The sequence below is a fragment of the Tursiops truncatus genome, chromosome 3 (genome assembly GCF_011762595.2).
Source record: "Tursiops truncatus isolate mTurTru1 chromosome 3, mTurTru1.mat.Y, whole genome shotgun sequence".
NCBI classification, from domain to species: domain Eukaryota; kingdom Metazoa; phylum Chordata; class Mammalia; order Artiodactyla; family Delphinidae; genus Tursiops; species Tursiops truncatus.
The window spans coordinates 167,489,086-167,514,617 of NC_047036.1; the positions used below are offsets into that span (position 1 = coordinate 167,489,086).

At 59.5% G+C, this 25,532-nt stretch overlaps 1 protein-coding gene across 2 annotated transcripts in view; it reads right to left on the bottom strand.

Moving 5' to 3' along the window:
* Positions 1–25,532, bottom strand: part of KDM4B (lysine demethylase 4B) — a 128,756-nt gene that overhangs the window by 40,999 nt on the left and 62,225 nt on the right. For both annotated transcript variants that reach the window (XM_033854605.2, XM_033854604.2), the window contains 3 exons: positions 17,290–17,339; positions 13,217–13,320; positions 8,725–8,862 (listed from right to left, as the gene is read on the bottom strand). In XM_033854605.2, coding sequence (XP_033710496.1) covers positions 8,725–8,862; positions 13,217–13,320; positions 17,290–17,339 — 292 coding nt within the window. The remainder of the gene's footprint in view (positions 1–8,724; positions 8,863–13,216; positions 13,321–17,289; positions 17,340–25,532) is intronic.

The window sequence follows — 25,532 nt, forward strand, 5'->3', positions numbered from 1 at the left end:
CCAGATTGAGACTGTGGACTCAACACATGTGGTGTGAGGGAAGTAGAACGAAAAGGAAAAAGCAGGTCACTGCCCTCTGGAGCGGACCTGCAGGTGGCATCCCCGGGCGACACGCGCTGGAGACTGTGGCAGCGTGAAGGTGACCCTCGAGGAACCTCGCCAGCCCAGGGCTCTTACCCAGGGGGAAGCCGTCCCAGGGGACACTGGGCGATGTCTAGGAACACCCGTGGCTATCATGCTGGGGGGGGGGGGGCTCCTGGCATTGAGTGGGTGGGGCAGGGAGGCTGCTCCACACTCCGCAGCGCCCAGGACGGCCCCCAGAGATGGTTCAGCCCCAGGGTCCACAGTGCCGAGGGGGAGAAACTCTGATCTGTGGATTTGAATCACAAGCTCCCCGTTCCACCAGGAAACGTAGCAAAGCCATGTGACAAGGGGCAGCGGGCCCATCAGTGTGAGCGAGCCCGGCGGCAGCCAGCACCCTTCTCCCAGAGCTGTGTGGCCACGTGTCTGCCAGTGGGGACCCCCCAGCGCTGGGAACCCACCAGGGAGGCGGCCGGCGGAAGCTGTACCGTGATGAGTGGGCAGCACCCCCTCCAGAGAGACTGAGGTGCGAGCACTCGTGTGCATTTCCAGGGCCCACCCTCTGGGCGGGAAGCCTGAACATAGTTGCCTGCAACCCAGGCAGACAACCCCAGGCGCGGGGACAGGAGGGGAAGTAGGAAGGAAGAGACAGGGGCTTTGGGCCGAGGGGGCTGGGATGCCCACCCATCGCCCACCTGGGGAGAGCCGAGGTCGGCCACATGCTGAGCCACCGGCTCTCCCAGAACTACAGCGGGCGCCAGCGCTCTGCGGATGCACTCAGAACCCCGTGAAGCCAGGGGAGCAGGGAAGACGCGACGGGCTGGTGTGTTCAATTGCGGGGGAGGGGGAGGCCTGCAACTACGCTTGAGATTCTTTGCAAGCGTTTCCCAAAGAGACAAACAGGAGGCTCATCAGCTGCAAAGCTGTACTGGAGCGGCTTGGGCCACGGGCAACTCCCACCAGCCCTCCCAGCCACGGCAGCGGGGAGCAGGGTGGCCTCTGAACCCCGGCCCGGGGGAAGTCCCTCCCCGAAGGGGCCCGCCAAGCACTCAAGTCCTGCCCACGTCCGAGCTGGCGGGAGCCCCTCTCTGCTCCCAAGGCTGCTCCCCTAGACCCGTCCTCTAGGGTGTTTTCACTCGGGGGACACTGCCCCTAAGGGGGTGAAAACTCCTTCTTGGGGGCAGAAAAGCTTCACTGTCTTTGAACAGACATGTGGTGTACCCACGATGTTAGAATCTCACAGAGGGGCAATGAGAAAGAAAGTGTTAAAGTGTTCTGTGGGTGGGTGGGTGGGGGGTGACAGTGAAAAAGAAGGCGGAAGAACGGCCCGCAACCCGCCCTCTAGACCAGGCTCTCATCCAGGACCTGCCCCAGGGGGCACCAGGCCACGACTGGGGAAGCGAAGGGGCTCCTGGCATTGGGAGGGGGTGGGCCCGGGGATGCCAATGCCCAGGCCGCACGAGGCTGCTGTGCTGTGGGGAGCCCTTGCCTGAGACCCATCCTTCCAGATCCGGTAGCGCCTGTTCTAGATGGTCAGAGTTTAAGCCAACACAAAACCAAGCCGGAAGGCAGAGCCGTGGCACCGTGCTCTCCACTCCGACCCTCACCGCTATGCTACTGTACGCATCTGGGCTTGAAGCCACTGCCAGGGCTGCCAGGGACAGAATGACAGGAAGCTCTGGGGGAGGCTCCAGGGGAAGCACATTTTATACGGCAATTGACTGCGAACCCCGCGCACCGGCCACCACCAGCGCCATAAATCAGGGAGCCAGCAAGGCGCAGCAGTGCGCAGGCCGGCACCGCGGAGGCGGGTGGGCCCGAGGAGCGTCCGGGCTGCAGCTCTGTTCCTGCCCTCCTCCGCCCGGCCCCCACTGTCACCCCACCTTCTGTCACCTCCCCTCGGGCTCCAAGTTAATCGCCCAGAGCAGGCAGCAGCGTTACTGAACAGAAGGCACGCGGTCTGGAGCAGCGGAAACAGTTTGGTTCACATTTCACAGCAGTGAAGTTCAAGGTGGCCCAGGCTGAGGGGCGGGGGGCGATTTTCAGGAGAGGCCCCCCACCCTGGATGCGCAAGTGGGGGGACGTGGGGGCCGCCCCTGGAAGCGCTGCATCTGGGGACGGGCCTCCCCACCTTCCACGATCAGCAGAAGCCATGGGAGCGCAGACTCTCCCGGAGGCTGAGGGCTGGCAGGCGGCGGCCCAGACAGCTGGCGGAAAACCAGCTAAGTGCGCCGGGCTCCTGGCCATTCAAGCCGGCTTCTAAATCTCTCTCGCTCTGTTTAATCCGAAGTCATCTCCTGTACCTTGTGGGGTGGCCGGGATGCCAGTGTGCCCTCGGTGGAGGAAAGAGGCCCTTGTCAGGCTTCACCCGGCGCCACCCACCGGGGGAGCCGGGAGGGACTCGTGAGCTATCCAACGTGGCGTGCAGTCTTATAGGACTAATTTGAGCTCAGACCTAAAAAGGCTGATGTGTGCACACTTTATTTTCTCCAGTGAAGCCGGAGCATCCCTCTGATCTCTCTGGTTAGTAATCCCGCTACAGAGCCTGCCTGGCCGAGCATGTGCCTGGGGAAACGGAGCCCAGGCCTCTGGAGGTGGCCCCTGCAGCCACAGCGGAGCCCCGGACACCCGCCTGGGGGAGGCCGCCAGCCTGCGAGACACGCGCGGACAGAGAGAGCATCTCCCAGAACCCCCAGCTAATTCTCTTAACCTCCCTCTGGTCCTTGCAAGGTCACGAGGCCCAGAGTCAGAGCTTGATGCAGGCAAGAGCCATCAGTAAAGCTGGAGAGACAGAGCGGGGTGGGGGGAGCCCAGGGAGCGGGGGTAGAGGGAAGGGACCGCTCACGCTCTGATCTCAGGCCCTGTAGAGTCCTTGTTTTTAAGGTGTCCCAAATTCCACCCCACAGACCTAATATTGACCAACATTTTGGGCAAATCCCCCACCACACACACACAATGGGATTATACATTCATGATCGAAAACCTAGTTTTTCCACCCAAAATGCCATGCCCATCTTTGCACACCAATAAATAGTGAAACCATTTTTGTGGCTGCATAATATTACATGGTTCACCCAGACCACCAGCCATGGGTATAAATTTTCCACTGTGAAAATCAACGATGCAATCAATGACTGTCCCCATATGAGGAAGGCCTGAGGACCGGCAGAGAGAGACGCACGTGTCCCACTGACGGCAGACACCCTCTGGGAGCTGCCCCCACGGGTCCCCCCAGTGGCCCATAAAGGGGCCTCCCGGTTCCAAAACCCCTTTCCCAATGCTGTCTCCTGCTTCACAGGCTCCCTAGTGTTTGTGGACCAAGGAAGGGAGGTCTGCTTGGTGAGCACGGCATCCCCCGTGGACCCCGTGGACCCCCCCCACACCCTGTGCGCTGATAACCTGGTAATCCAGGCAGTAGGATTTCTTTAACAGCTTCACTGAGCTATAATTCGCATGCCCTACAATCCACCTCCACTCACAGAGCTGTGCATCCATTGCCACAATCAATTTTCGAACCTTTTCATCACCCCAAAAAGAAACCCTGTACCACTTAGCAGTCCTCCCCAGCGCCTGGCAACCACTAACCCACTGTCTCTGTGGATCTGCCTGTTGTGGACAAGTCCTGTCGATGGAATCACTCACTATGTGGCCTTTTGTGTCGGCTTCTCTCACTGAGCATCATGTGTTTGAGGTCCATCCACGGGGCAGCACCGTTCCGGACCAAGGGGGTGGGAATGGAAGGCCAAGTCGTGTGTGTTCTTCTTCCCACATCTCCCAAACTGGAGGATGAAGCCAGCAGGAAGTCCCCGCCCCCTCCTATAGTCTGTAAAAGCCTCCATCTGCCATCCTGTCCCTATAGCTACCGCCTCCTCCTCGGGGGCCCAGAGCAGCCCTGCAGCCTCGCCCCTCCCCCTCGCCCCACGGACTCGGGCGGTCTCTGCCTGCCCCGGCCCCACGGGCTTGGGTTCTAGTTCCTTCCACCGACCCCCACTGCACACGGAGGCCCAGCCCCAGCTCCACTACCAGCTCCGCCATGTGCCCAGAAGCCCAGGAAGCAAGGGGTTCCTCCACGTGCACGGGCTAGGGCCAGGCGGGCCAGAACCCTCGGGCAGCCCTGTCATCAGGGTGCGCTTTCGCAGGAGCTGTTGGGCGCTGGTTTGGGTGTGAGTGTGGATGCCGCCCAGCCCCGAGGACGCTCAGGGTCCACTCGGGACACGGCGCCCCTCCTACCCATGCGGGCAGGGGCCCAGCTCCCTCATACCCCGAACGACCCCAGGATCGGGGGCCTCTCTGCCCACGGGCTTGGTAGAGAACTTCAGATTCCTCGGGGGCAGTCACCTCTCCAACAACTAGTTCCTGAAAGAGGACCGGTTCCTACAGAGCAGATACATCGACGCCCTGCAGAGTCCCGGTTCCCACAACCCTGCTGTCGGCCCAGCCCCCCAACCCCTGCCCCAGAGAAGAGAGGCACGTGGAGATAACGTACCCACAGCCCCAGAGGTCCATCCCTCGCTCCCTGTTAAGTGCGGGTTGTGGCCCTGGCAACAGCTAGCATCTGTCATGCTTAAGGGACTCCAAAACCCAAGGCTGTGGACCACGGCCACGAAAACTGCCTTTCAGTAGGAAAAGGTGGCGGGCAGATGCAAGGGCTCGCACACATGCCCGGGGGAGAGGAACTAAACTGAGCTGACGAAGCCTCACTACCAGAGTCCAAAAAGCACAGCCATACTAACCAACCACCCTCTGCGCCGAAGAGAGAAAGGTCAGCCAGGGCCCTCAGCTAGGGCTGATCCTGTCCCCAGGAGACACACGGCAATGCCTGGGGATGTCTGTGGCTGTCACACTGGAGGCTCGTGGCATCGAGGGGGCGGGGCCGGGGAGGCTGCTCCACACCCCACAGCGCCCGGGACGGCCCCCCAGAGGGTGACCTGGCCCCAAGTGTCACAGCGCCACAGCGGGTGGGAGTGAGGGTGGGCCAGAGTCCGAGGGACCAGGGCCATTTGCACCCAGAGCTCTGCTGGATCCTTATCCATTTCACCCCCTTTGTAGGCGGGGATGGTCGCTGGCCACAAGGAAGGCAGGGCCATTCCCCCTGGCGCCGGGGTGGGGACACGGCGGGCGCCCCCCACTGCAGGGCGCGTCAGGCAGGGAGCAGGTGGCCACGAGGCTTTCCTCCCATGCACAGAGGGCTGATGAGGGTTAGCATCAGCGATGGGGAAGGAAGACCATCCTGGAGAAGAAACTCTACCTCAACTTGACAGTGAACACAGAGTGCAGACTGCAAGTGGGACGAGCGTGCTGTGCTCAGCAGAGAGGGTGGGAGACGGCAGCCCTCTGCAGCCTCTGTCAGGTAGACGGGGACCAGAGGTGCTCCTTCCAAGGGGCTCTGGCAAGAGGCCACAAGCCTATTTTCTCCAGAGTTTTAGAGCCAGGAGGATGCTGGGCACCCCTGTGGCCTGCAGGGCAGACCTGAGCCTGAGGACTGGGCACCCTGCCCGCAGTGGGGAAGTCGGGTGGGCTCTGCAGGGGGCCGGCAGTGGCACATCGGCACTTGGCCTGGCCTGCCGGGCACCAAAGCCACCAGCGCCCTCACTGGATCCTCCGGAACCTCCAGAGACAGTGGCTGGGAGCCAACCTGCTGGAGGGAACAGCCCCTCTGATGCCGGAGACTCTGTGGGCTGCAAAGAAAAGAGCAAAGGAGGTGACCTTCAGCCCTGACGGGCTGGAGCCAGAGCGCCTGCACCCTCGATTCTCTAGACCAGGGACTGCAAACTTCCTAGTAAGGACCAAACGGCAAATATTTTCCACTTTGCAGGCCAGACGGTCCTGTTACCACCACTCAATTCCACCGCTGCAGGCAAGCAGCCCTGCAGGGCACGTGAATGAATGGGCGCATCTGTGCCAATAAAACTACTTATCAACGTGAAACGTGAGTTTCATCTAGTTTTCAATTGTCACACACTCTTCCTTTGATTTTTTTCTCCCCCAGCTCTTTAAAAATCTAAATATCATTCTTTTTGCAGACCATACAAAAATAGTCGACCTGCCAGGTTTGGCCTGTGAGCCCCCGTTTGCCGACCCTGCTCTAGAAGAAAGCCCAGGAACACCTGAAATTCACACAGGCTGGCGAGCGTGAGAGCTTAGCCTTTAATGCGTCAGCAGAGGGAGAATGACAGAAACGGACGGTGCGGGGAGTGAGGGGCTCACTGGGTGCCTGAAGAGGTAACGAACCAACAAGTACAGAAGTCTAGAATCTGGGAAGTGGACGTTCTCTCCCTTGGCTGCATTCCGAGGAATGTGCTGGAAGGGGATGCAGACGGGACGGGGCACTCAGGCTGCAGGGAGAGGCCCCTGCTCAGCGGGAAGGGGCCCTGGTCCCCCCATGCCCCACCCCACCCCCCTCCATTAAGTCCACAGGCCCAGCACCCCGGGAAACGAACAGTCCCCTGCCGCCAATGCCCTCAGCTTGTCCCCTGCGAGGCCAGGCGCCTGGCGACCTCTCCAGCCCAGACTCGTTATGGGGGCAGTGGAGCTTGGAGGTCTGAACCTGCTGTCCCGTTCCACCACCTAAAGGCCTGGAGGCTGACATCAGGTGGCAACGGACGGGTGCCCCGTGGCCAGTGGCCACTCCTGGCAGAAGCCGCCAGGCACCCCAGAACCCGGGCCGGCTCAGAGCAACGCTTGTCACTTGTTCAGTAATTTCACGCTCCGCCGCCTGGCGATATGAGGGTGGAGCCCCATCTAAGGCTGCGCTTCCCAAGTGCCACTTGTTTGTGAACACATGGCTGAACCCAAAATTGCTTTCAATATCCGGGCAATCCCCGCTGGCCCCGCAGCAGGGTCGGCTCCAGCAGCGCCTCCGGGACCAGCCCCGGGGCCAGGCTGATAACTCAATCGCACAAAACTCCCTGCAAACATACCCCTGTGGATCTAAAGGGACAATCCTGACACCCCCGTCTCTCCTCTTGCAGCGAAGCCAGAGGCTCTGCCAAAGACAATCCCCCCACAGTTTCCTGAATTAAGTATAAAAAGCCCAGCACTTTAAATCCCGGGGCGCCTCTCCAGTCTTCCTGGCTACAAAACCCATTTCCTTTTCTCAACTGCACTGACAGCGAAGTTAAGAGAAACAGATCATTAGAAAGACAGAGACGAGCCAGCCCGTCTAGACCGCGCTGCCCAGTGGAGACGTGACGCAAAGCCACCTGTGAAGCTTAATTTTTCACCCCATTCAAACGTGGAAAGAAGCAGGTGACATTTGCTTTAAGGATGGATCTTGTTTAACCCCACCTGTTCAAAAGCATCAGTCTGTAACCCCCCTGAACACCCCTGGTGCGGGGTTTCCTGCTCTTTGCCACGTGCCCTGCCGTGGACTCGGGGTGTTGCACACCACCGGCTCCCCTCCACTCCATCAGGCCACGTCTCCAGGCTGTGACGCCCGATCGTCACGGCCTAGACCCTCTTTTGCAAGGGTCCAAGGTCTGTGAAACACTGAAGGAATCAGGATCCGGGCTCCAAGTCCTCCGGGTCCACACTGCTCCCACTTCCGGGCCTGGGAGAAACCCACCATCTGTCCCAACCCTGGGTCCTAAATCATAATGGCTGAGAAATTCCGCGGAGGAACCCCAAGGCTCTGGTTTGGGAGGCTGGTAGGAAGCTCAGCAGGAGGCCTCTCCTGTCCCATGACCCAAGTACCACACTGGATGCTTGTGAAGAGCTGGGCCCCCTTTTGCAGTGGAGAGAAGGTTAAAGGGACTGAAACCTGAGAGCCGGGGCCGCTTGGTCTGAGCCCAGCTCAGACCTGGGCAGAGCTCGCCGGCTTCCTCCACGGCATGCGTGCTACCAGTCTTGGATAGAAGGCCCCTGGTCCCGGCAGCCAAGGAAGGGCTGGGCCTGCTGCCTGCCCGACAGCCCTCCCAGCAGCTTCTCCCTCCCAGGGCCCTGCCCAGTGCTCAGCCGCTCCCTGGACTCGCCACTACGGGGCCTCGTGCCCCCAAAGCTGCCCGTCAAAACCACAGACAGGTGAGTGCAGGAGAAAAGGAATTTGAGAACGAGCGCTTGGCTCAGATGTCAAATCTATTGGCCAATAATCGGCCCTCTGGGACCAGAACGGCAAATTACTGAGGAAAATCAAAGGAGTCTTCCGGCCTTTCAGTGACCTCTCAATGTGGATAGCAAGGCAACAGGAAGCCCTCAGGCTCGAGCGCAGAGTCTGCTCTGCCAGGGTTCTGCGCCCTCTCTCTCTCCCCCTGTCTTTCTTGCACCCTGCAGCAGAAAAGCCCAGATGGGGAAGCTGGAGGGGGGCAAAGGCGCTGGGGCCCAAGCAGACCCCATGCCCGGCCAGGTGGCCTCCAAGGGGTCAACTAACAAGGAACAAATCTTCCCTGATCCCCAGACGAGGGGGAACACACCTGGGGTCTGCCAGGAGGAGGGGAGACCCGACCCCAGGCCTGCCCAGACTCCCTTACCCTGCCTCCAGGTGAGGAACATTCTGGGGACAAGTTTGCTGAGGATCCAGAAACAGACCCTTATGGAGAATCCCAGCCTCCGGTCGAATATAAACGGCTGCCATCCAGGCCCTGGGCTGGGTGAGCAGGTGGGGGCCGGCCCCCTTTAGACCCTTCCCCAGGGTCTGCGGGCACTCACCTGGGTGGCCACCTTGCCGTAATCAATCCACCGCAGGGTGGCAAAGTTGGTAGATTCTGCGCAGTTGAATCCGTGGTTGAATCCGGCGTGGTAGCCGTAGGGGAACGTGATCATGAACTCCCCAGCCTCCTGCGTGATCTGAGGGGCAAGAGGCCAACAGGTGAGGGGCGAGGCCTGACACAGGGCATCACGGGCTGATGGCAAAGCCACAAGAAGCCACCGAGGAGCACAGCAGGGGGACGTGGGCTCGAGGACATCCCAACAAGTGCCAGGGAGCCTGACTTTAGGAGCCAAGTGACAGGCTGTGGCCTGGTGCTCGCAAGGCTTGGGAAGTAGGTGAGGCGAGTGGCCAGGGCGGCAACTGGCTCCCAGCCCCGCCCCTCACTGAGACCCCACTGGGCCCCGAGGGGACAGTCTGCACTCTCCAGACGGGTGAGCAGCAATGCTAGGATTCTAGGTACTTCTCATTTGGCGGCGGGGTTGGGGGGGGGGGGTCTCCTGCTTTGGGGGTAGGTGGCCTGGCAAGCGTCCATCCACTGTGAGGTGTTCACACGGCGCTGGGGCTGGCGAGGAGGGCTGGTCGGCACTGGCGGAGCTCGGAGCCCTTGGAGCCCAGGGCGGGTTCGAGCCGGTAGCACGGCGCCCAGCCCTCGTGCGAGGAAGGAGCAGGCCCACCCCCAAAACGTCCCCAGAAGCTGTCCTAAGTGGCCCCGCCACTGTGAGCAGAGAATCTGTCCACTACATCCCAAGACATGGGTCCTTCCAAGTGAGGGCAAAGAGACTGAAGTGACACGTCAGTGGGCCGGGAGGACACGTGTCAAGGTCACGACACTGCAGGACGAGCGCGTTTCCAGGCCTATTCAAAATGGTCTGGACGGCCAGACTCTGGTCCAACCTCTGCGACAGAGACCCCAAACCAAGAAGTTGGGCGTGAGGGACCGAGGTGGGGGACCCACAGTGATGCCAGACAGAGGCTTCCAGAGGTGCCAGCCCGAGGCCTGGAGAAGGAGGCTGCAGCCTCCTCGCCGGGCCCCTCCCCACTCTGCACTGACTACCCCCGGCCATCAGCAAGCGCTCCAACAGACCAGTGTCCGGCAGACGGGTGACAAAGAGCAGCGGCCGCCACCCCCACTCGCTGTGTCCCGGGACGTGAGGCGGGGCTGCTGGACTAGAGGCTGTGACGCGGGAGTGACCCTCTGGGGTCAGGAGGGCCAGTCTTCTCCTAGGCTGAGCACGTGGTGCATATCAGGTTGTCTGGAGTTCTGAGAACGGGGCCCAAATGCACCCACCCCCCCGCCCCTCGGCGATGTTTCTCTCTAGGGTTTCACAGACACGGACCGCGCTGCCCATGCTCTGCGTCTGGCCTCTTCCGCTCGGCACATCCTCGGGGTTTATCCGTCCCGCCGGGCACATGGGTCGTCTGCTCCTCTTCGTTCCTAAAGGGGTCTCCTGCTGTGAGGATGTGTTGCTATTTGTTCATCTAGCCTCCTGCTCACAGGCCTGTGGCTGTTCCTGGTCTGAGGCTCTGTGAGCAGAGCTGGGGGCACCTGTGGATTCATCTTCTCCCGGTGGTTGCTTGCACTTCTCCGGAGTAAACAGACTCCGGAGGGGGCACCGTGGGGCCCCAGGAAACTGCCCAGCGGCTCTTCGCAGTGGCCGCCCGTTTTGCACCCACGTGGTGGGAAGGGCGAGTTCCCCCGCCCCCTCGGCGGCATATGGGGTATGGGGTATTCGCACGCAGTGGCCCTGTGGGGTGGGTGTGATGCTCCGGCCCCCTCCCTGAGGTCTGTGGATGCCGCCCACTGCGTCCTGCCGGCGCCTGCGCACGCCTCCTTCTGCAAAGTGTGTCTGCTCGAGCCTTCTGCCCCACTTAGAGGCTCTTCACCACTCTGTCGTAGTTTTCGGGGCCTGCTAATAACCCCAGAGAGAGGAGCAGAAATCGCTGGATTCATCTAAGTAACCAACGAGGAGTTAAACCCCGGCAGGGGAGGGTGGGTGGCGGGAGGTGGCGACCGGGGGTGGGGTGAGGTGGAGGTGGGGAGACTTCCAGAAGCCAACCACGGAGTCAGAAATCAATCAAAACTGACGTAGCCTGGAGAAAAGCCAGTCCTTAAGAACACGGAGATATCTTTCTTTGCAAATAATGAATTGTACCCATCAAGGGAAGTCAGCGTGCATTAAGTAATATTTTTAAATTCCTGTCCAAGTGACAGCCGCATGCGGGGATGAAGCGACAGCAGAAGATGGGGGAGGAGGGGACATGTAGTGTCCCCAGGGCCCAGCGGCCAGCATCCTCGTTCTCAGGAAGGGTCCCCTGGGCCAGCTTCTGCTGCAGGACTCGGAGCCTCGTCAAATGAGATAAGTAAAATTCAGGTTTGGGGATGCGCTTTTAAATGCAATTACTGATGTTCTTATCCTACTTGAGCTGATTCTGTAAAGTGCTATCTCGCTTTCCAGAACGCCTCCGTGCGTGCACTGGCCTGCTTGAGCTCAGGGACGCAGCAGGGTCCCCATCACCGAGCTGGAGCCCCCATGGGGAGAGGCACACTGAGGGCCTGGTCCCCCGCCCGATCCGGCCCATAAATCAAGCCCCAGAACAGGAGACGTGCTCACTTAGAGCAACAAGAAGATTATGTCCCTGTCAGAAAATCTACATCCTGGTGGCTCCATTTCAAACCCACGGTGTCTGTCCTCCGTGTCACCACCATCAACATTATCCCAACAATAAATTAGAGGGCGCTTGGGATGACGGATAGGCCGTGACGCAAAGCAATCAGGAGTGGAGGGAGCGCCAGCCCCAGACGCCAGTCACAGAGGAAGCCCGGCGGTCGGCTGCTTGTGCGAGCTCTCCAAGAATAAATGAGGAAGTCCGTGGCAGATCACAGAAATACACACTTTTAATTATTAAAAAGCTCTGCTATCGATCTGCTTTTTCTTCTAGAAGTAAATACCATTACAAAGATTTATAAGTGGAGTGCGGGGCGTCACTCTGAAGGCCGCCAGGAATTCAGATGAGGGGCTCCACGTGGAGCCTGACGCTGCAGGGCCCGGAGCCTGGTCCTGAGTGAGCCGGCGGCCCACGGAGGGCTCCCTGCTGCTGGACAAGGGCCTTGGGACGAAGCTCTGTCCGGGCCCCGTGGGCAGCCGCGGTGGCTGCGGAGCCTGGCCTCTCTCCAGTCACCAGCAGCCCCTCTGGGCCAGGAGGCCGCCGCCGCCTTGGGTCACGCTCAGGCATTTCGTATACAAGCTGCAGGGCCACACTGGCACTGACCCGGGAGAACGAGGGTGCCCGCCAGCTGACTCCTGCGACCAGCATCCCTCTCCAGGAAGCACCACTCCGGAGAACGTCCGCGACAAAGGGATGCGAGAGCAAGTACCTCTCACTTCCGTGAGCAATGCCGTGATCTGTCTGTGAGGTTCCTGGCAAAGAATGATGTTCCAACCAGAAGACGGGGGCGGGTGGGGTGGGTGGGAAGAGGGAAGCATGGAAAGCTGCGTTTCTCAGAGTGAAATATCCCGCTACCTAATAAGCATGAGCAGCAGCTGCGGCCCCGATAGAAAGGCGAATCCCCGATCTGTGTGCTGATGCTGCAGGCGGTTTGACTGAAACGTCAGAACAGTTTCTGACCTGCTGACACCCTTGGCCAGAGAGAGGCACGAAGGTCCGCCCCCAGAACTCGCTCCTGCGCCTGACGAAGCGCTCTTCGGGGAAACCTGCAGAAGCTGGATTCCCGGACAGTCTCCTCTGCCCCCTGCCCTCGGTGCCACGGCCCACACGCCTGTCCGGTAAGTTCCGGGCACAGGCCTCTCGCCTGGACCCACGCAGGGACCGGGGCGCAGACTCCGCCGTCCAGGAGGGCTGTCTGCGGGGAAGGACTGGCCTGGAATGACGACAGCTGGGCCCACTTCCGGGGCAGAGGCGGCCTGGCCCCGGTGCTCAGCCCCCACCCGCCCGCCCTCCGCAGGCAGTGGGGTCCCTGCCAACCCGGCTCCCAGCGTGGCCTCACCCCTCACAGCCCCACACGGACCAGTGGAGCAGCCTCTGGAGCAGGAAACTGCATGAGTTCACAGCCTTCACGCTGCGAGGGAGCCAGGCGTTTCATTTCTAAACAGGTATTTGCTCTTTCAAAAGCGTCTGCCCGGGCACGGGTGGGCGGGAAGGGACTCCCACGGGGAGCACCGGCTCCTCAGCGCTTCCTGCCAGGTCAGCAGGCGCTGCCCCGACCGTCCACTCCCCAGCCCGGCCTGCAGGACCTGCCGACATTCGGGTCTGGGCGGGAAGGAAAGTCAAGGCCCCTCCTGACGGCCCCTCTTCCATCCTCACTCCCCACCCTGGAAGAGCTGGAGGCTGATGGCCCTGCCCTGGCTTGCCATCGTCCTAGAACCTTCTCCAGGGTTAAGACGCCAGTTTCCTGGGGCACTCGTGGTCACCAGGGCATGGGCCCCAGAAGCCCCTCCACGAGCAGGTGGTCTGTGCTCAGCCCCTACGTACCCGGCTGAATGGGATCCCATACTTCTTGAGGATGATGGGCGAGATGAGGGTCATCTTGTGCCGAAGGAAAGCATCGCAGCCCTGGGAGCTCCCGGGGAAGAAGCCTAGAGCAGAGAAGACCAGCATCAGCCTGGCGGGACGGGGCGGGGCCTGCCCCGTGGGACGGGGCGGCGGGGCAGCCGGGACACCTCTCTCCGGGCAGCCCTTTCCTCTGAGGCCCCGAGGGAATGAAACACACAGGGGACTGCGGGACGGGGTCCTGGGTGACGAGGGGCGCACCCACAGCACACACCCGCGGTCGCAGACAGGGTGCGGCTGCCCAGAGACCGCTGCCCACCCCGAGCTCCCCTCAGACAAAAGCCACCGCGTTGCTTCCACACAGTCACTCGGCCACGTGAGAGCGCAGCCCGGACACAAGACAGGGGAGCTGCTGCTCTTGACCAGACACACGGTGACCACGGTGAGTGGGGTCCCCCACCACCCCCCAACACTGAGGAGTCCGCAACAAAGAGGGGGGCCGCCTGAGTGGCGCAGGCTCTCCACCCACGTGGTCCCACCGCCACCAGGCAGGTGAGGACACGGAGGCCCGGGAGACAACCCGCCCACCCTTGGCCCCAGACACATGGGGCCAACGCAGGCCGCGCCCACAGCCCCTAACCCTCTGTCTGTGCTCACAGCCCCTATGCTCTCTGCCCCACGATGCGCCACGTAACTAATTTACAACAGGGATAGCCTCCGCGAGCCTACGGAAAGCCCACCATCAGCTCTACCTACCCAGAAACCGTGCTTCACTAACGCAGTTCAGGGACGTTCCCACATCGCCTGTTGGCTGCAACTCAAGTCAATGACACGTGTGTCTCGTGGTTAAGAAAAAGCCTGTCCCAGGTTCTGCCCATGGTGGCCAGGCGCCTCAGCTCAAACCCGCACAGAGAGTGGGCACAGGAGGGCTGCCACATGGCTCCTCGAGGTGTGGGATGAGTCCCCACCACAGCGGCACCAGCACGCGCTCCCGAGCGGCCACCTCCCTCTGGGACTGATCCCCAGACGCAGGCAGCCCCAGGGCCCTTCTGGAAGCCGATCCAGACCGGGCCCAGCCTCCAGGCCAGCGCGCACCCTCGACGGGCTGCTGGTTAAAGAGGGCACGTGTGTGTGTATGCACGTGCGCACCCGCGTGGCCCCACCCACACGCCAAGGCTGCAAGAGGCTCCTAACCGCAAGGACACAATGGCAAGGCTCTGGAAGGTGCCAGGGCTGACTGAATCCAGCAACTCTGCTCTGCACTAGAAGCATTTCAATTAGAGTTACGGCTGCCTGCCGCCCGGCCCGCCGGCCTCTCTGCAGTTCCTCTTTTTAATGCACAGTTTAAGTGGCTCTCATTAAAGCTCTAATAAAGAAGCACATTTTAAGTGATTAGCACCAATAACGCGCCAACACATTAATGCTCTCCCCGTGGGCTGCACAACTCTCCCAGCGAGCCCATTCGGAGCACGGCTATTCATTTTCCATATTAATCACAAACCCATTCCACCCATCTCAGTAATGGAGCCCCTGATGCACACCCCCAAAAAGTTTGGAAGAGACGCCTAGGAGGGCAGTGAGTCACTTGCCTTGGAGCCTCCCCCATCCTTCCTCCGAGGAGGGGAGAGCAGTCCTGAGTGAGGGGCTGCAGAGGAAGCAGGAGGCTCCCGCCCCTCCTCCAGAGCTGACAGCCCCTTTCCTGAATTCCAGGAGCTGCTTGACTTAATGAGTCTGGATTTTTCAAGAAGCAAGGACGGGGCGGCCTCCCTGCTAGCCAACTCTTCCTCTCCCAGCCCCGGCCACTGAGCCTCCCTCAGATGCCCAGGAAGCGAGCCAGCATCCAGGTCAGGGCATCAGAAAGGACCCGGCAGCAGCTCCGGCTGCGGGAACGGAGCACAGGGCGAGCTCCAGGGAGAGCGGCTGTGGCACTGTCTGGGCTCGGCGGGGGGCCCCAGAGGATCCTGCATCTGGCTTCTCTTGCTTCTCTAGTTGGCGCTCCAATCACCCAAAACTTTTCTAGTAGAAAAGGCATACTGAGGGAGAACAGCCGGGCATGGCTAAGTGCAACCCCCTCTGAACAGGAAGAACAGAGAAGCTGCAGGCAAGGCCCGGGGGTGTCACGGACGTGGTCCCCAGAGAGCGCCCGCACTGATCCCCGTGGCTCTGCAGGTGTGGGGGGCTGAACAGTGGCCCCCAAGACGTCCATGTCCTGATCCCCGCAACCTGTGGAAGGTCCCCTCAGTGGTAAGAGGAACTCTGCAGACGGGATAAAGTTCAGGCCCCTGACATGGGGATGGGCCTGGACCACCCAGGGGGCTGGTGTCATCCGGAGGGTCCTTATAAGAGGGGGTCAGAGGGACACTCGACCACAGACCAGGGAGACAGAAATGAGAGCGACGCAGCCCCACGCCCAGGATGCAGCTCCTCCAAAAGCCATAGAAGCCAGGAATCGGGTTCTCCTCCGGGGCTTCCTGAAGGAGCCAGCCCTGCGGATGCCTTGACTTTTAGCCCCTAGAGGCTCACTGTGGACTTCTGACCTCCAGAAGTGTAAGAAAATAAATCTGTGGGGTTTTTTAATGAGGTTTTTTTGAGTAGTTTAAGGTTCGCAGCAAAACTGAGGAGATGTGTGTTGTTTTAAGCCACTGAGTTTGTGGTAACTTGTTACATCAACAGGAAGCTAATACAATAGGAAAAGACATTTTAAATTTGCATTTTAAAATACATAATGGGAACAAAATTAATTGGGTTTTATTTTCGAGCTCAGTAAGTAAGTTAAATCAGCCTTTGCCATGCCCGCCTGCACTGGAATTTCTCCCGGGAGAAGCATGTTCCTGAGAGCGGCTCCAGCCCTGTCCACGAGGTCAAGGTCCAAGTTTCCAACATAAAAGGTGACATGACAATGGCCTCTGCAGAGGAACTGGGCCCGGGGGCACCTGCTCAACTCACCTGACAGCCTCCCTCCCACCTGGGACTCTGCCGACCCCGCCAACCTGCTGTGAGAATCTGCTGGGCAGAAAGATGGGCCGTTCCCACCCCCAAGTCAAGTGCAGGCAGGGAGGCGCCCACAGAGGCCGGCAGCCGGCTGGCAGGGAGCCTCACCAACACCAGGCCATGGCTTCGGACGGTTCTGTGGCCACCTGGGGGTGCCAGCTGCCTACTGCTGCCACGGGGGTCGGGGTGGCCTGAGGCCCCGTGCTATCTCCGCGGCAGACTCTCACCCTCACCAGGGTGCTGCCTGAGAGGGAGGGGCTGTTCTTGGCTGCACAGCGAGGGCCCGCCCGCTGGGCCAGCGGGGTCTGTGAACGTCTGTCCAGGCACTGACAGCCGTCCACCCTCAGGACACGGGTCTCCATGGGGACAGGACAGGTGTGAGATGAGAGCAATGGGGGGAACAGCCTGGCCCCCAATCGGGGCACACAGAGGCCTCCGCGCCCCCCAGCCTGGGTGTCTGGATTGTCTCTAAGGATCCCATGCCCTGAGGGCCGGCCTTTACCCGGGTGGTCAGAGCCCCAGTCGCAGCCCGGGACCCTCTCCGACAAATCCTGTCAGCCCAAGAGGCCCTAGCGAGGGTCTCAATCCAGGTGGTGCAGGGAGCCTGGGTGACCCGACCCTGCACGGGATTAGCAGATGGCCCTGCAGTCCCCATGCGGCCGCACGGAACAGGTGCGGACCTCCAAACTGGACTTCTCGTGTTCTAGACTAAGCAAAGAGTCCATAAAGACAGAAAAGGGTGGATGCAGCACCAGGTGCTGGGGGGCAAGGGGAGCACGGGCTGCCCCCAGCCGGCAAAGCCTGCGGTCCTGTCCCGAACTCTGGGCCAAGAGGCTAGAAAATGAGAGTGTTGAAGCGACGGCATCCGTGTGGCTTTCGTGAAGTGACAGACCCACAGCGGGGGTCCACGACCTGACCGCCAGGGAAAGGAGTGGAACACAGCCAGGACACCTGGAGCACATCACCCTCCAGGACACCGACCCCCAGACAATAGCGTGAAGCCGGGGAGGGAGAGGCCGCCAGCCCACCGCCCACCCTGGCCCCAGTGGGCCCCAGGCACCTACCGATTGCCAGACGCTCCAGGCGCTTGCCATGCTCTGGGGGGATGGCGTACCTACGAGAGAAGGGAGGCACGTCAGAGGGGAGAGCGTGTGGCCACTGCACAGCTGAGGGCCCCAGGAGACACGCGGGCCCGGCACAGGGCAGAGCTGGGCGGCTGCGGTCAGCGTAGGGGAGGGGCTGTCGGGGTCGGGGGATGCCACACGGATAGGAAGAGGGGTGAGGTGGAGGCCCAGGACCCAGGACTTGGGGGACAGTGACACACCCTCGGAATGCCAGGAGTGGAGACATTCCCAGTTAGGCGGCTTCGAAAGCAAAGCATAAAGTAAAGAGCACTGGATTGGAACCAAGGAGGAGGATGGAAGCATCCCGGGCTGTCCCCCCAGCCCCAGGAGCCGAGGGGAAAGAAGCTTCAAGAAGGAGCAAGACTTCACTCGTCACCCACTTTCATAAGTTGTATTTTCACACGTTTTTACGTTTGAAAGATGATTGCGGCTGTCATAAATAAAAAAAGATGTAAGGTGAAAGTCTGCAAACAGATGAAGCGAGAGTGTCACCTGCTGATGCGAGCCAGCGTGTCGGGATACCAGAACGCTTTCCTGGCAGAGGGCGGTGCCAGGAGGGACAGCCAGGGGCCAGGGGTCCAGAAGCCCCAACCCAACCGACGTGCCACCCCCAGACCACCCGAGGGCACTTGGGCAAGATGGAAACCTCCAGTTTCTTTTTTTTTTTGGCTACACCACGAGGTATGCGGGGATCTTAGTTCCCCGACCAGGGATCGAACCCTCGCCCCCTGCAGTGGAAGCACAGAGTCTTAACCACTGGACCTCCAAGGAAGTCCAGGAAACCTCCATTTTCAAGCAAAGGCGAGGCATGGTAGCGCCACTGTCCAGAGGAGGAGGGAGGGTGGTAAAGTGTCCAATGATAGAGCTACTAGAGCATCCGAGTCCCGTCCCATCTGGGAGAAACTCCAGGATCCGGCAATCCTGCCCCCTGGGAACACTGGGCCACGTCTGACACATTTCTAGTTGTCATGACTGGGGGAGTGGTCTGGCATCGAGGGAGCGGGGGGGATGCTGCTCCACACCCCACAGTGCCCAGGATGCGCCCTAGTAGAGAATGACCCACCCGATGTCAGCAGTGCTGCAGGGCGCGGGGACCGTGCTCCAGAATAACAACGGCAATCTCTGGAATTCTAGAACGAGGCCACAGGAGGATGTTCCCCACGGCTGCGCCCTCCTCCCCCACAGGGCAGGAAGCCAAATGGGGAGGGACACGGAACATGGAAGATCGCCCAGGCTCGGTAGCTGGCTGAGTCCACTCCAGCTGAAAGGTTTATCGTTACTTTTAATAAAATAAAAGGGGGCAAGGGTAGGAGATAAGGTGAACATTGTGCTGTCTCTAATCTAACAGGATAAAAATAATTAATTTCTGGGCATGTTTCACGGCCCTGGAGGTGGCCGTGGCACCTTCAATTCTGCTGTCGTCAGAGAATTGCCCATTATCCAGACAAAGAGGAGGTGACTCTTTTTTAAATGGCCTTTTATCACTTACATAAAGATGATAAAAATTAATCCCAATCCAAAGCACCTCTGTGGGATTAAGGTCCCCCCACCAAACAGGGAAATGAAACATTCTGTCCCTTCTGGGAAGATGCCCGAGGACAGGAAGGAACTTACGGCTCCAAGGCTGTGATGATTAACGCAATATCGCCAGTCTACAATGCTGCTTTCACTTAATTACAGCCTGTAATTGGGAGTTGTAAAGATAAGATTAATTGAATCTGGTGGATGTTAAAAGTTTAAAACATTGGAACGTGGCTCCTCTGTTATCGGAAAGTACAAACTGCAGGACACTGGGCTGAGTGTTCAGAAGAGCAGCCCCTGGAGAGATTAGAAAGGACTCGTGGATGGGAAGCCGGCAGCCATGGGGGTCATCTGTACCCCGACGGCCAAGAGCACGCTGAGCCTCCCACGGTTTGGAATGACCCGGCGACAGCCTGGGAGATGCTGAGAGGCCCCTGTGCTCCCCCAGCCCACACCCAGGGACTCAGCAAGCTGAAAACCTCAGACTTTGGGGGAAGGCGGGCAGAACTGGGGTCCTGGTCCTTAACGAAACACACGCTGAGCGTGGGCCGTCCATTCAAAGGAGGCAGGGAGGGCGGCAGAGGCTCCAACTGTGCAGTTGTAACGGCTCCCCGAGTTCGGGCGGCAGGTGCCCACAGAGCCCCCTCTCTGCCATGGCCCTCCCCTCCGGGGCCCCAGGCAAGCCCAGAGCAATGGAGGCCCAGGTGAGCCAGCCTCCCAGCAGGGCCGACATTCACCACTGAAGGAAAAGTCCCCAGACAGAGGGGCCTCCATGGCAGAGCCTTGCATAGTCTCCAGCCTGGGGCCGGGGCGCGCTAACCTTGTTACAGCCCCACCTGGCGTCACACCACTGGGTCGGGGCATCCCTGACTCTCAGGCTTGGCTCTGGGAGGAAATAAAAGAAGGCAAAGCAGCTCTTTGGGTTGAGCAGGGCTGCTCGCTAACTCTCGAAGTAGGCAAGCATCTGTCTGGCCATTAGCGAGCAGGTTCTGGGGCCGTAAAACAGAGTCGGTTTTACTGGTCGCCAATATGGGGGCAGTTTGTCTCGCTCCCTGGGAACTCCGTCCCCATCACAAGGTCAAACCTCACGGCCAAAATCAATCTGCTTTGCCCGCCTGCGACCCCAGGCAGCTGCTCTCTGTACGTGGCAGCCCGGGTCGCCTGGGAGGCAAAGGGTGCTTGCATGTTTCCTTGGACAGACGGCCTGCCCAGGTCCACGTCCATCTCACGACTGGGCCGGTGCGAGGTTTCCCAGCCGGCGGTCAGCCCTGCCCAAGCCCACACAGAGCCCCCGTGGCTCCCCCATCCCGCTCACTGCCAGCACGAGGCTGGTTTCCCACGTGTCCTGCTACACGGTGGCCGTCTCCTTGGTCCACCAGCCCCCGCCTCCTCCTGGGCTGACCACATCCCACCCCCAGATGGCCCCCGTCACCATGCTCCTCCCCAGGGACTGGGCTGCAGCTGGGTGCCTCCTGGTGGTCAACTCACTCCAGGCCAGCACAGAAGTCATGGCAGAAGAATCTGGATGTGTCGGATACAGGAAAGGGCAGAGCCACTCCCAGAATCCAGGGAGGGATGGGAGGGACAACAGACCAGGGGCTTCAGGGGGCAGAGTCAGAAATGGGGGAAACCCCTTGGAGGAGTCTGCAGAGGGTCGGGCTGCCCACACGGGGTCACGCAGGTCCCTCCGGCCACAGCACACGAACCCCGGTCTTGAGACCGGCCAGGCAGGCCCCTCTGGACCTTCTCCACGTATGTTACCAGCCCATCATGTGCACCCCTCCCTCTGCCCTTTCTCTCCTCTGGTCAACGTTTTACACAAAGCACTTCTGGATGACACTCAACCAGAAAGTCGTGGAAAATTCGGCGCTGTCAGCTCGGTGTCCCTGGCAACCGCTCCAGGTGACCCCGCAGAGGCTGCAGCAGGACTGGACAGGCTCCATAACTCCGGGTTTAATGTTGTGGAATCGCCGAGGAGGCCGAGAGAGACGAATTCAGGCATCGTTTGCCAGACGCCTTTTTCAGAAAGGCAGTCGTCTGCAAATACCAGGGGCTTCAGCGAGAAAATAAAGCAATCTTAGATCCTCTATACAGCCCAGGAGGTAACGGCAGAGGACACGAGACGCATGCAAAGCCACACAACGGTAAAGAGACCGTCCCAGTCCAGCAGTTTCACTGTTCAAACGACCGGCAGACGGGAAGGCTTCCGGAGGTGACCAGAGTCCAGAGGCCACGTTCCAGAAGGAAGTGACCCCCTGGTCTGGGGAGAGATGGGAGGGCTGGCCCTGCCAGGTGGGCGTCCCCCAGCCTCTCCTTTCCAGGTTTCTTCTTTCACACTTGATGTCTGGAGTAGTGGATGCACCCCCTCCAATCACAGCCACCCCAAAAAAGGCAACGTGGAAACCCGCACACCTGGCATAGGCCAAGAGGGAGGCCTGGGGCCAGAGCGGCCAGCGATCGCGTCCAAGACCTGCGTCCTGACACGTGTGCAGGGGTCGGACATGCTTACAGGGGGCCAGGGACGGACTGAGGCTGGACGCTGGAGGGGTGCAACCCTGGCCAGAGGTGGGCATCCCGCGGGCCCTGCTGAGGCCAGGCCGGAGTCCAGTCACGAAGCTCTGGAAGCCAGGGGGCCGTGGGTGCTGTTTGGGCAGAGGCCTCAGTCCAGCAGGAGGGAGGCTCTTGGGCCCAGAAGCAGAGGTAGTTGAAAGGAAAACACATCCTCTGCGGGCAGGCTCTCGCCTTGGGCAGGGGACAGGCTGAGTCCATCCTCCCAAGACGCTGCCCTGGGAAAGGCTTCCTGTCTGCAGTGGAGGATGCTATTAATGGTGTCATTTTCTTGGTGTTTTGTTTATTCCCCTGGAATGGCTTGATGGATGTGAATAATTATCAGACTATAAAAGCCAGCAAATGTGCTATTTTCTATTGCTCTAAATCATCAAACAAATAAAGTGTGAAACAGCATTTCTGAATATAATTTTCCCCTCTAATGGCTTAGAATTATTATCAAGAACAATGAAAATAAATAAGTAAACGCCTTGTGAGTTAAAAATTAAATGAGTGTGTCAGGAAGAGGAACATGGGCCATCGTGGAGAGCAGGGACCTGCTCGGGGCCATTGGTTCTGCAGAAGAAGCAAGGGGCTTCAGGCTATGCAGGAGCCCGGGCCTCTGGGTGTGGACTCTCACCGCCCAGTGCCCTCTGGCCCAGGGAGTGGGTGTCCGGGACCACCTCCCAGGGGGGAGGGCTGTGCTGAGTGAGGGGTGTGCACCACGGTACCTTGTGCCCAGCTGACCCCCGGGAGGTCCAGGGAGCCCGTGTACCATTGCCCTGAGACGGCCACATGAGACCTCGGGAGGCAAGGTGGGTGGGGCTGGCCGCTGCCCTTCCTCTCCCGGGCCAGGGACAGATAATGCCAGATGGGCCGCTGCCTCTCAGGCCAGCAAGAAAACCTGTGGTCCCAGGGCAAGTTGTCAAGACGAGGAATGGGACACTCCAGTGGAAGGCATCACACCCCCGACGGGGCCCGGTTGCTCAGCTGGCCGGCCACCCTGGGCTACACGACCCGTCAGAGTGTATGGAGTTCCCTGTGAGGAGGGTGTGTTGCCACGGTAACGAGGTAATTCCCACACGCTCCCGCCAGCTGCAAGGGTAATGAGAGTTGATGGGGTCCTGACTCTCAAACCCTGCTGCTCATCCCCGAGAGGCCCCCTTGGCCTCTGCCAGGGCCCTGCAGAACCGTTTTGCTCAGAGCCAGGTATGAAGCGCTATAATACGGACTGTATCTGTTCCCCAAGATGCGTGTGACTCTCCTCCGGGTGACAAGAGCACTCAGGACTTCTTCCATCGTCCAGCCTGACAGCTTCCACCGGCGCGAGGCTCGGCTCCCTGCCCTTCCTCTCTGCTGAGGAGAGCGTGCCAAGAGCAGGGGTCCAGCCAGGAGCCCTTTGGAAATGTCAGTTCAGCCCGACGCGAGTTGGAGGGTGAGGAAGTTAATTTCACAGTGTCTGCACAAGGCCGGGGCAGACAGGCCCCTTGCCGTTTAACATGCTATAATGACAGCGACGGAAACAAGAAGGCAGAGTCCACGGGAAGTGCCGAGACCACATGTCACGTTGGAGGCCACCTGGCACGAGTGAGCCGCCGGCACGGGCCCAGGAGGCCATGGCAGCTCCGAATGCCAGCGGCCCCCAGCACCCCGTGGGCTGGGCATAGGGAAAAACCGTTTTTACTGCAATCCTCAAACACACGCCCTCTCTAGCCATGCGTCAGTGGGACAGTCCTGGCGCGCTGCCCCGTGGTCTGGGCAGCCAAGCAGAACGAGCTGGTCACAGAGCAGGCTTCCCCTCGCCCCCGAGTTGCCCAGGTGCCATCTCTGCGCTGGTTAGAGATGAGCTGGGCCAGAGCAGCCTCTCGCTCTGCTCCTCCGCAGGGAGGAGTGAAGGGCCCAGAGAAGCACAGTCACAGGCGGTCTCCCCTAATGTGATCACCACGGAGACGAGCCACGACCCGTCCAAGCACTGCAGGTGCAGCATTCACATTAAATTCCAAACCATTCTGTATAAAAAGTTCTTAGGACTGCCCTGGTGGCGTGGTGGTTGGGAGTCCAGCTGCCAACGCAAGGGACACGGGTTCGAGCCCTGGTCCAGGAAGATCCTACATGCTACGGAGCAACTAAGCCTGTGCGCCATAGCTACTGAGCCTGCGAGCCACAACTACTGAGCCCGCGTGCCGCAACTACTGAAGCCTGTGCACCTAGAGCCCATGCTCCACAAGAGAAACCACCACAGTGAGAAGCCCGCGCACCACAACGAAGAGTAGCCCCTGCTCGCCACAACTAGAGACAGCCCGTGCACAGCAACGAAGACCCAAAGCAGCCAAAGATAATAAATTTAAAAAAAAAAATTTTTTTTTTTAGAAGAAATACATTAAAAAAAAAAAATTCTTAGCCATCCAGGACTAGGAGGGACCTTCCCACCATCACAGTTCAGAGTGAGGCAGGAGAGGTACTGTGGAAAGTTGGGGGCAAGGCAATCCACAGCACGGCGCTGAAGACACTAGCCAGTATGATAAGTTAAGAAAAAGATATAAGGGGACTAACAATCAAAAGGGAGGAGACAAACTTTTTCATGTCAAGTAGTATAACCTTCTACCAGGGAAAACTAAAAGAATGAGCTGGTGAATTAAGAACTAAACAGTCCAGCAAGGATGCAGAATTAAAAAAATAAATAAAAATCAACAGACAGCCAGGCTTCCTCTGCACCAGAAAGACATTCACAGAAGACTATAAAACCCACTAAGGTGAACCTATCCCTTGTCTAGCGGTCCAGAGGCAGGAATTCCTCACCACAAACGAAGGCAAACATAAACCTGGGCGCGTGCTGGCCACTGACAGAATCGCAGAGTCTGGTCCAGGAGACGGAAGTGCTCTCTGGGAGGCTGACACCGCCGGGAGATGCAGCCCCTCGGTGTCTCTGTCTGGAGTAGGACAGTGCAACAAACACACAGGCAGGCCTCAGAGTCGCGACGGGCTCAGTTCCAGACCACCGCAATAAAGCGAATGCTACAATAAAGCGAGTCACACGAAGTTTTTGGCTTCCCAGTGCATAAAAAAAGTTACGTTCACAGTACTGTACCACACCATAGTCTAACAGTGTGCAATAACAGCATTATGTCTAAAAAAATAGTGCTTTACTGCTGTAAAGTGCTAAGCATCATCTGACAATGCAGGGTTGCCACAAACCTTCCGTTTGTAAAAAATGAAGCATCTAAGAAGCGCAATAAAACAAGGCATGCCTGCACAGCAAAAAAAACCCTTGCCCCTGCCCACATCTTTCAGTAAAGGAGGTAACAGGTGTGACTGTGACATCGCCAGGTGACTCCAGGTACACACGTGGCAGGACTAGTTTGTCAGGTACGAGCAGGCCTCACCATGACAGTTCAAACGTGAAAGACGGACAACTAACAGTCACGCTGACGGCAGGGTTAAAGGGGCACAAGTGGTCACCCGGTACCAGGCTGGAGAAATAAAAGATGTTAGAAAAAGCAGACAGGCTCGTCCTTGAAACATGAGGGAGCAGGTCCGAAGGCCGAGTAGGACAGCCCTGGGACCACCAAGATACCCCGCAGTCCCCTGCCCCACAGGGAGGGGAGGAAGAAGAGCTGTCACCTGCCCAGTCTGCCCGGGAGGGGAGGCTGCAGGGCACCTGGCCCAGGGGAAGAAGGGGAGACTGAGCCCTTTCCTAAATGCTCAGGAGAGCAATCCAGCCTGGTGGGGTGGGTCCCCTCTGCGTCCCCCCCATCCCGTGCACCCCAATCTGGCCACCACTGCACAAAGCTCGACCTGGGTGGCATGGCTCCCTCCCTGAGAGCGACTGAAACTGCCTGACAGCAAAAGGATGCCTGCCCTGTTTCTACCAGGAAATCCCATCTCACCCTCCAAGGAGGCTGTTCTGCAGGGGGCCTCCCCCCTCATTTGTCCAAGTGCCGGGGCCCTTTATGTGACAGATACGAACACTCGCTGGGGAGATAGGATCAGCCCAGGACCAGGGTGGCTTGTCTCCAGGATAGAACCTTATTGAGCTGCGGTGGTTTTATCTTTAATGGATCGTTTTACGGGACAATAGGTGATGGAATTTGGTATCTCACACCAGCAGTGTCAAT